The sequence below is a fragment of the Furipterus horrens genome, unplaced genomic scaffold, assembly GCF_987537825.1.
Source record: "Furipterus horrens unplaced genomic scaffold, mFurHor1.1.pri manual_scaffold_3, whole genome shotgun sequence".
Classification (NCBI taxonomy): Eukaryota; Metazoa; Chordata; class Mammalia; order Chiroptera; family Furipteridae; genus Furipterus; species Furipterus horrens.
Genome location: NW_028327173.1, coordinates 192,574,438 through 192,585,457, shown reverse-complemented (window position 1 = coordinate 192,585,457; position 11,020 = coordinate 192,574,438). Strand labels below are relative to the sequence as shown.

Here is an 11,020-nt window from a genome sequence, read left to right as displayed (position 1 = left end):
GGTATCATTAGCCGTAACAGGCACTGGGGGTAGTCCACCAGAACCTGTAACTAGGATAGTGATACCCTCAGTGACTGTTACAACTAGTGATACTTCTTAACTCCCTCAATGTATGTTATTAAAGGCCCCCATGAATTCTGACACTAGCGATGATGAGTTCTTGGGGTTCCCAGAACAGTAGAAGGGTACTTGAACCTTAAAGTCTCTCCTCATTTGTTAATGACAGCGATAATTGTTCTTAATACCGCTGTTGACTGCTGTTCACTTTACATGATTGAAATATCATTGTTATATTTTATTAAATATTTTACTACACCATTTGGTTCAGAATGTTTTTTTTCTTGTTTTCCTCTTCTAAACCTAGGTGCGTCTTATGGTCAGGTGCATCTTATAGTGTGAAAAATATGGTACTTTGTCAGTTGTAATACAGTAGAAAACGACAGCAGTGACCATCAAGTAGAGAAAGGGTGGCACTGACCATGCTCTGTCATTGAACAGAACCATTGTGTGCCAACTGCTACAGTGCTCTTGAACAGAACCAGTCACTATATAAGTAAACCACCATGGTCCTAGGTTAATCATCTACATTTTTCTTTTTTGCATAATTATGAGTCAGGCAAACTCAATGGTGTTGAATGGTTTGAGATAAAATTTTGTTAGTCCCATTTGGGAAAAGATTAGATTCATCACCAAATATTAACATTCAACCCTACCTGGGTGGCTCAGTTGGTTGGAGCATCATCCTGTATGTCAAAAGGTTGTGGGTTTGATCCCTGGTCAGGGCACATACTTAGGCTGTGGGTTTGAGCCCCTGACAGGGCTTGTATGGGAGACAACCAATCAAGGTTTCTCTCTCACACTGATATTTCTCTCTCTCTCTCAAATCAATAAAAACTTATTTTCAGGGCCCTGGCTGAGTAGCTCAGTTCGTTAGAGCATCGTCCCAATATGCCAAGGTTGCAGGTTCAATTCCAGGTCAGGGCACGTACATGAACCAACCAATGAATGCATAGGTAAGTGGAAGAAAAAACTGATATTTCTCTCTCTCAAAGTCAATAAATTAAAAAGAAGAAGAAACTGGAAGAGTGCTGGGGAGAGTGTTTACTCCCAAAATGAGCAGCCTGAAAAAAACCCATATCCTCAAAAGAGGATTTAAAAAAATTAACATTTGCTATGAACACTAATTTGAAGCACTGTTCCTTCTCTCAGTAGAAAAAAAAAGTATTCTTTTCATTATTCATTTAGTGTAGGAAACTGCCCTTCTGGATTATGGTAGCCCTGTCGTGATTTTTAGAATCAAGAAGTGAGACGAGGAAGAAAAAGGGCAGTTAAATCCATAAAACTGGAGAGGAATTGGAGTTATTCAAGCAACAAGAAGTATTTTGTAATTTTTTTTGAGCACTCCAGTCATGGGTAAACTCTGGCCTGAATTTCATTTTATAAAGGCCTGGCAGGTACAACATAAAACAGCCCTGTAAACCAACCTCAGAATCTAGTTCATAAGGGTATTTTCATAAGCAATGCTGTTTGTAAGCATAAATACAAATCTAAAACATATTTAAAAAAAAAATTTATCTGATGCCAAAGGGGAGAACTTCCCCCTTCCTTTTTCTTAAAATATTTTCTTTAGAAAACTTGCAATATAACTTTTTTTTTCTTTTTGCCTGTTTTTGAAATGTATGTCAATAATTTAAAGAGCTGGGTAAGCCTTCTGCCAGTTTTATATCCCAGGACTGACTTTTTTTGTGGAGGTGGGGAGCAGGGGGGGTGCTTCGGAGCCCTCTCTGAAATGTGAGCATTCAGGAGACCGGTGCTTGGTCTCCCTGAACCTGTGGGAGTCCACCCTGAGTGCCTTGCCCCAAGGAATAACTTCCTGTTTGTGACAGAGATGGGATAAGTTTTTACCTTTGGATACAGACAGGTGACACTATGTAAGGGATTGTGTCTGCCTGGCTATATGAAAGGGTGGGATCATCTGTGATGTGAATCAGTCTGACTTAATGCTAACTCACCAATAATACTGTTTCTTTTTCTATATTTGTAGAGAAGACTATCTGGGGTGGCAGGAGACCCAACACATTCCTAAGACCAGATGCATTACTAGAATTTATCAGGGAATTCTTACAATAACCTAGAAAGAGAACTGTTGCTATCTTTGTTTTAACGTGAGGCCAAATTAAAATATAAATGAAGAGAAGGTGCCAGAAGTTGGCAGAAGAACTAGGAATAGAGCCAGGAGTTCTAACTCTGATTCTTAAGGAAGAGAAGAAAAAGAAAACTCCCTAAGACCACACTTCTTCCCCCAAGTAATTTAGTTTGATCTTTCAAGCTAAGTGAAATGGCTTTTCCTTACGGCTCAGTATAATATAATGCCTCATTCAAGTCAGGGACAGTATTTCTGGCTCATAATCTTGTAATCCTGCTGTTTGCACAAATTCTGATAAGGTCAAGGAATCAGATTTTACCCCAGTGTGACCTTTTCGCTCTAAAAATAAGCCGATGTTGTCCCTAGAGGGAAGACTGATACTTCGATTAAACAATGGTTCTTCAATTCCCAGGAGCTCCCGCGTGTGCTGAGAAATTACCTGAAACACAAGGATGATTTTTTAAAGGGAGGGACTAACCTGAAAATATAACTAAATCAAAGCAGTCTTACTTAGTTTCCTAGGCCTCTTGAATGCTAACCCCTTAAGTTATCTCTATGGGAAAATAAATTAATAAAGTAACACTATGAAAGGCTTACTAGCCTGGCCTTATTAAAACAGAGTTCTTAAAAGAAACATAATTTATCTTTTTAAGTCTCATTAAAGATGTTTCTAAGCCCTTACATCAGATGACCATGGATGGGTTGATTTCCTTCTTTTGGCTAAGCAATCTGACCAACTATCTGAGCAAATAATATGTTCAGATTAGGAGCCATGATAATCTCTGGCAAGGTTAATAAATAACATGGCCATGAGGAGCTCAATTAATCTGTAGCTAAAAAAAAAAATTTTATGGCTCTGGCCGGTGTGGCTCAGTTGGTTGGGCATTGTCCTGGAAACCAAAAGGTCACCAGTTCAACTCCCAATCAGAGCACATGCCTGCATTGTGGGTTTGGTCTGGTTGGGGAGTGTGTGAGAGGCAACTGATTGATGTTTCTTTCACACATTGATGTTTCTCTCCCTCTCTTTTCCCTCCCGTCTGCTCTCTCTAGAATCAAAAAGAAGAAAAAAAAATTTAAGTAAAAACGAAAAATTATTACACAATATTCAATTTGTTTGACTAAAAATACATCTTAAACACTAAATAGTAGACATTAAAGCTCTAGCTGTTTTATTAGTACCTATACCTGAATATTCTTTTAAAGCATCTTTTGCCACAATTTTCAGTATTTCTAAAAGATAATTTATATTCATTGAGCACTATGCTACTTGATAGCTTAGATTAAGCTGTCCTTGAATTTTCAAATTTTAGTTTTAATCATAGGTCTGTTATTAATACTGCTATTTGAATTCATACTCTATATCTGGATGAGACTGTCATTCACAAAATTGCTGCTAGAACACAGCCAAAGAAGTGTGTGGAATGGATTTTTTTTTTAGTTTAAAACTATTGACCATAGTTACAAGACTGTAAAATTCATGCCATAGACAGTTCTAAACTGGATACAAAGCTTCCGATTAGCCATGTATTTTAGATAGGCAAGATACCTTTCTTCTCAAATCTTACTTGAACTGGTTTTATTTATCTAGAGATGGTTTTGGGTAAAGGAGCATCCACATAGTTGTCTTGCATCTCTAGGGGGAATACCGATTGAGGTCGGTAGCAACTGAGGTTTCTAAGAGTTGAGATCCAAATCACTACAGGTGGCTCTTAAGAATTCTCATGTATAACTCATGTTGCTACACTGAGCACCTTGCTTGGTTAGCATCTCGCCCTGACTCTCTTTTTGAATGTCCCTTACCTGAAGAGGTTATTTCACAAATTCACTGAGGTTTACAGATGGTATCCCCAGGAGGAAACTTGTAGCCATAGACATATTCACTGTTAACCAGAAGAGCTATGTGCCTGCTGTAGGCCAAGAGAGTCCAGTACTGTTTATTTTTAATGTAGAAATTAAAATTGTTATGAGGTAATCAGTTACATGTGGAATCAAGAAATATAATCTAACCATCAGTGATTTTTCAGGTATGTCTGAGGTTCATTGATGGACCATGAGGATTCTCTGATGGACTATAAATTAATCTAAAACTGTGAGTTCTTTCTTAATTCTGATGAGTAACAGCAACAGACCTTATTTTTGCCTAAGACTTAATGCAACTTACTAGTAACTTAATTGAGTTAGTAAGGAATTTTAAAATAGGTATTCAGGAAGATTAATATTAAAGCTTTCTAAGGATTCCATATTCTAGGATGGTGGCCCATACTCAATGCTTGGCATCACTTCAGAGCACCTGCTTCACACGGTCTCAAGCAAGTACCTGTGATGCCTTTAGTTTTCAAGAAGATTATATTTTTACTATATCATCATTGTATCTTGCGTTGATCATGATTTTAAAAAGCTGCTATTTTTGCTCTTATTTTTAAACTACTAATGGTTTTGCTTCATCATTATCATTTAAAGTATTACACATTGTTTAGTTACCCTATAGGAGCAATGCACATTTGCTTAATTGGAGCCTATGGTTTACTTTAATTAAACCTAAAGACCTAATTTTTGTGGTTCAAATGTGAATCATCTATACAACCATCATTAAAACAGATGTATAGGATCCTTAAAATCTGCTTGTTGATTCATATAACAATGTGAATTAATCTTAAATGAATTTTGCTAAAGGAAAGAAGCCAAACTTAAAGGCTGCATGTGATTTGACTCCATATATGTGACATTCTAGAAAAGTCAAAACTAAAAGGACAAAAAACAGATTAGTGGTGGCCAGGGATTAGGGCGGAGGGATGGGCTGACTACAGAGGAGACACAGGGGAAATACTAGGGTTATAGAACTGTTCTGGATACATGACTGTGCATTTGTTAAAACCCACAGAACTGTACACTACAAAGAGTGACTTTATGAAAGTTTTAAAAAAGCCAGGATGGAATAAAGGTTGTGGACAAATGAATCTAACTGTATTACAAAGTAAGACATAATGTCACCAAGGAGGTAGGGAAGAAAGGAGCTGACTTTGAAAACCAGTGCTGTGTCCAGGTCAGTGATTTTCAGCCGGTGTGCCATGGCACAATGGTGTGCTGCAAGAATTTTTAAAACATGTAAAACCTGACTATTTGGTCAGGAGTGCTGACCTCTTTTCCCTCAGATTGTCAAATAAAGAAAATGACAGCAGCCAACACAATAATAGCCATCTGGTGTGAATGAATCAAAATTATACCTTTTTTTTTTTTTTTTTTACAAAAACCAACTGTACACAAACACTATACTCTGGTAAACGTGTTTTTCCTAGGGATACATATTTACAAATAAGGAGCGCTAGGTTTCTCACTGTCAGAGAAGGAAGTTATAAAGAAGCAAAGGGGGATAGGGAGTAGGAAGGGTGGGAAGGTTAGAATGAACCCTGTAGTGCTGGACTAGAGTCAGAGATATCCGTATAAGCTCATATTGCCGAAAAGTGCTAAAAAATAAGGGGAGTATGTCAAAAGGCCACAGTAGCCAATGTGAAAGAGTGCCCGAGTGGGGGTGGGGGTGGGAGTGGACAATTAAGCACAGAAGAGTTCCTTATGCAGAGTTCCAATTAAATATGAAAGGAATGAGGGAAATAGAAAATCATCATTAGAACAACAGAGTCATAAGGGCTACAGGCAAGATCCATAGATGAATGCTAAAGTCAGTGGGCAAAACTTTAAGGAGAAACAGGGTATTTCCATAGCCTCAAACTATCTCCTCCAATATATGTATCACAGCGGTAGTTTTACTCTATAGTCATAAACTCTTTGATACTCCTCCCTCAAGGAGGTGGAGCTTAAGTCCCTTCTCTATGAATGTAACCCACTTCTAATGAAGAGAATACGAAAGGAAAACACAGTAACCTGACAGTGAAGACACCTGGAAGATGCCACGGGAATCAAGTGATCAAGATAAACATCCCCAACAATAAGCTGTGTTGATACCACATACTGCCTGATCTGATGAGACAAGAAGGGCTCGTCATGTCTGTGATAGTCTCCCCGCAAAAGCAGAACCTCATGAGAAACATGAGACAAACTAGAACACCTGACCACTGCTCTACAAAGTGTCAAGATCATGTAAGACAAAGAAAGATCAAGAAGCTGTCACATATTGGAGACCAGGGAAACATGATAGCTAAATGCAAGGTGGTATTCCTGATTGGATCATGGAACAAAAAACTAAAATAAAATAAAAATAAATAAAAGGGACATCAGTGGAAAAATTGCAGAAATCTGAATGAAGTCTGTAGTTTGTTTAATTGTGTTGTGCCAATGTTATTTTTTTAGTTTTGACAAATGAGCCATGGTTACGTAAGACATTAAGATTTGGGAAAACTGGGTGAAGAATATACAGGAACTCTGCATTATTTTTCCAACTCTTTGGTAAAACTAAAATTATTTGAAAATTAAAAGTTAAAAAACTATTTTTGTCTGGTGATCATTTCTGGAATGTTATTATGAATTTGTGCTATGTAAATACAGTAGTCCCTCTCTATATCACGGTCCACTTATTGCAGCCCCACTGTATCGCGGGATTTTAAAAAATATTATATTTAATTATTTATCGCAGATTTTTCGCTATATCACGGCATTTTGCAGTACTGTATACGTATGTTAAAGTTACATAAGTTTAAGAGTGTAGAATAAATGTAAGGTTCCTACTTCGCGGGGGTGTCTAGAATGTAATACCCACAATAAGTGAGAGAATACTGTAGTTTGTAACAAGGTAAGGGTAGTGAAATTGCTGAGATATTATAAAGTTCATATAGCTATACTTTGTAATATGAAATCATGTATACAAAAGGAATAAGCAATTTATTGACGTTCTACAAATACTTATCACAGAGTTCTTTTGTTCACTTGGAGAAAATAGTTAAAACTATTTTGAGAATTATATTCTAAGAGAGAAAGCTGAAGTATTAAGTATAATGCTATCTTGTCTAGCCTGTCCCTAGAATAAGATTGGCTTTCTTACCCTTTTTACCAAAGTAATGTGGCACTACGAACAGGAAAGACAGGATAGTGGTTTCTAGAGCTCCTCTGGCCAGATGCAAAGCAGAATTAGTGTTTCTTTCCTCCTGGACTCACCTGCTCCACCTATACATTTCTTCTCTGCCATCTCAGTATGTTGTATGAAGGGCAAAGGGAAAGGTGAGTTATTTCTGCAGGTGAAGGATGAGTAATTATAAAATTATGTAAAAGGAAGTGGAAGAGAATAGAAACTGGCCATAAGTTAACTAACTGTAAGGCTTTTAAATGGGGTGCACAGTCCAAATGTGGTTCAGTTTCTTAGCAGCTTGTCCAGAATTTTGGGATCTTTGTGGGGATCAAAGGAGAGGGAGAGGGAGAGGAAGAAACCGCCGTGAGCCTTGGGACTTGGAGTACAATAACACTAATGACAGAGACTGGAGGCCAGGGAGGAAGAAAAGGAGGTTCATTTGAAGACAGTAGCATTGTTACAGTGCTCTATGGGGAAACTTGATACACAACTCACCTTCATATCCTCGAAATCTGTTATCCCCATCTGAGGGAGGTTTGAGCAGTTTACATAGATGAGTTTTCGGCCACTGATGAAGTTTGTGGTAAAACACTCCTGTCAGTACAATAAGAACATCATTCAAAAGATGTATGGCAACAGGAAGGGAGGGAGGGAGGGGAGAGAGAGAAGAAAGGAAGGAAAGGAAGGAAGGAGGGAGGAGAGATGGAGCAGGAAAGAAAGAAGGGAGGGAGGGAGGGAAGAACGAAGGAGAGACAGGTGGAGAGGGAGGAAAGAAGAAAGGAAGGGATAGGAGGGTGGAGAGATGGGGAAAAAAGGGAGGGAGGAAGGAAGGAGGAGAGACAGGTGGAGAAGGAAAGAAGGAAGGGAGGGAGGGGAGGAGGAGGAAAAGGAGAGGAGGGTAGGGAAGGGAGGGAGGGAATAAATGTGTTTTCCTCCTGTACTGAACAAAATTTAAATTTAATTTTAAATTGTTTAAACTTAGTAATAATCCTAATAAATGCCACATATTTCCCATCTAAGCTTTTGCTAAAATTTTTGGCATGATATAGCCAGTAGTTCTTTCATGCTTCAATTACATTTTTCAGTATGGGGTTGGTTACAAACTTTTTTTTTTTTTTTTTTTTTTTTGTAGTAGCCCAAGGACATAGTTGGCATCAATGAAATAAGAGAATTCACTTTATCTTTTAAATAAAACTATTTTTGGTTAATTGGATATTTAAATTAGTACTGTTAGGTGCTCAAGCTCCATATAACATATTTGGGACACTTAAGATTAATAGTACAAGTTCAAGTTAGGGAACCAAAACAAATTCACAAAGTACCAAAAAATCTACCTTGGGCGAAAGCTATTAAAAAATACAGTTTTCTATGAAAAGGGGCCTATATAAATTTCTTAGTCTTTATTCAGAATTGCAGAGAAGTAAAATCACTGTGATGAGTAGGAAAAACATATAACTGTGACTCTCTTTTCCTTTCCCAAAATAAAAAATATCCATCAGTGGAAAGGCCAAAATTAAAGTCCAAGTTACCTCTACTATAGTCCAGGACTTTTCTATACTCCTAGTAAGGAAGAGAAAAGTGCTCAGGTAAGGGTAAAAGAATAAGAGGTAGAAGAATGAGAGTATAATTTCAAAAAAAATGCTTTTTTTGTATACCTTGTATTGTGGGAAGCCTAGCTCACTAATCCACTCTGCAACTTTTTCTGGGCTCCATTTAAGACATTCAAATTGTAGCTCAATCCTTTCTTTTGGCTGGGTTTCTTTATCTTCATGTACTAGTTTCTCCAACTTTACGGACCCTCTTAAATCCCTCTGAGACTCTGAGGGATATAAGTCATTACTGATATCAGTAAGCTTATAGAGTATTGGGGGTTCTTCTGAAAACTCATTATCTGTATTTACTGAGTTTATTTCTCCTACTGTTAGAGACCCTATCATAGAGTCTTTCATAACTTTTTTAGTTTCTTTTACTAACAACTTTTCTTCATAGTCAGAATCCTCTAGCTCGTCTTTGTCTACAAAATGCTTAAATTTGATTGGTACTGACCTATCTTCCTTGGCAAATTCTTCATGTGTCTCTCGTCTAAGTAGTGGTTTGGCTTTACCTGGTAACTCTAAATCTTTATCCTTAGTTGGCTCTGTTAGTACCTTTTCTTGAACCTCTGGTTTGGTCTTCTGTGGTGGCACTTGACCTGTGTCCTCAGTTGATTTACTTTGTGTCTTTAGTTCTTTTTTTGTAAACTCTGGTGTAGTCTTCTCTGGAGGCTCTAGACCTTCCTCTTCAGTTGACTCTCTTAGTGTGTCCTCTGATTTGGACTTCTGTTGCAGTGCTAGTCCTGTCTCCTTAGCTGATTTTCTCCGCTTATCTTTTTGAACTGTTGGTTCAGTATCTTCTGGTGGTTCTAGAACTTTCTCCACAGTTGACTTTCTTTGTGTCTCCTCTTGAATTTCTGATTTGGTCTTTCCTGATGACTCTAGACCTGCTGTTTCCTTCATTGGTTTTCTTGAGTTTTCCTCAGGAAACTCTGATTTGATCTCTTCTAGTGGCTCTGGAACTTTCCCCTCAGTTGACTTTCTTCGTATCTCCTCAGTATACTTACTAGATTTCTGGTCAGGAAACTCTTGTTTAGTCTGCTCAGATGGCTTGGTCCTTTCTTCCTCAGTTGGTTTTCTTCCTGTCTCCTCTGGAACCTTTGGCTTAGTATCTTTTGGAGACTCTAGACCTGCCTCCTCAGTAGGCTTTCTTGGTTTCTCCTTTGGAAACACTAATTTAGTCTGCTCGGATGGCTCTGTCTCTTTCTCCTCTGTTGATTTTCTTTCTATCTCCTCTGCAGCCTCTGGGTTGGTCTCTTCTGGAGGCTCTAGATCTGCCTCCTCAGTAGACTTCCTTGGTTTCTCTTCTGTAAACTCCAGTCTGGTCTTCTCAGATGGCTCTGCCATTTTGTCCTCGGGTGACTTTCTTTGTGTCTCCTCTGGAAACTCTGGTGTGGTCATCTCTGGTGGCTGTAGACCTGCCTCTCCAGTTGGTTTTCTTGGTTTCTCATTTGGAAATTCAGGTTTGGTCTGCTCTGGAGATTCTAGACTTGATTCTTCCTTCTGCTCTCTAAGTAATTCCTCTGGAACTTCTGGTTTGGTCTCCTCTAGAAACTCCAATCCTGTTTCATTGATTGTGGCCCTTGGAAGCTCAGACTCGGTTTCCTTTGGTAACTCTAGATCTATTTCCTTAGCTGACTCTATGAATACATCCTCTGTAACATCCGGAGCAGCCTCCTCTGGTGGCTGTAGCTCTGGCTCCTCCTGCTTTTCATCCACAGGAACCTCCAAATCCTCGAAAAGCTCTCCTACCATCCCTTTGGGTGTCTCCAACATTAACTCTTGGAGAATCTCTTTCTCAGTCTTGCTAGAAAGGTCTATCTCTGACTCCTTGGGAATCTCTTCCTCGGATGTCCTGGTTGGTCTTAGGTGTGGGTATATATTCTTAGCACTCTCTGGCACCCAGTCTTTGAAGTTCTCATCCTCAGTCTCTGGCCGTGGCTCTTCGTCAATCTCTTCAGGTAGCTCTGGGCCCGCCTCTGCTGTGATGTCTGGTTCTGCATCTTTAGCTATTTTAAGAATCCCAGGCAGTTGTGGTCTCTCAGACCCTAGATCTTCACCTTCATCTGGGTCGGAATCGTAATTTTCCGGGACTTCAGCCATGACGCAGATTAGCCTACGCGCCCAGGCCTCCTAGCAACCCTAACTTCCGATAGCGTCTCCACGGATACCACGATTTCCGGCCAGGTCTCCCTGAATTTTCTCTCGGTTTTGTTTGTTCTTGCACTCCCTGAGTTTAAAAAAACCTGCCTTCAAAAGCACGCA

At 38.9% G+C, this 11,020-nt stretch overlaps 1 protein-coding gene across 1 annotated transcript; it reads right to left on the bottom strand.

Moving 5' to 3' along the window:
- Positions 1-1,603: 1,603 nt before the first annotated feature.
- On the bottom strand, positions 1,604-10,972 carry SAMD15 (sterile alpha motif domain containing 15). Its single transcript, XM_090271233.1, is given in 4 exon segments — positions 1,604-2,396; positions 2,399-2,585; positions 7,659-7,757; positions 8,819-10,972. Coding segments are annotated over 4 exon segments (2,373 nt in total). The 5' UTR covers positions 10,859-10,972; the 3' UTR covers positions 1,604-2,349.
- Between the last annotated feature and the right edge of the window lie 48 nt (positions 10,973-11,020).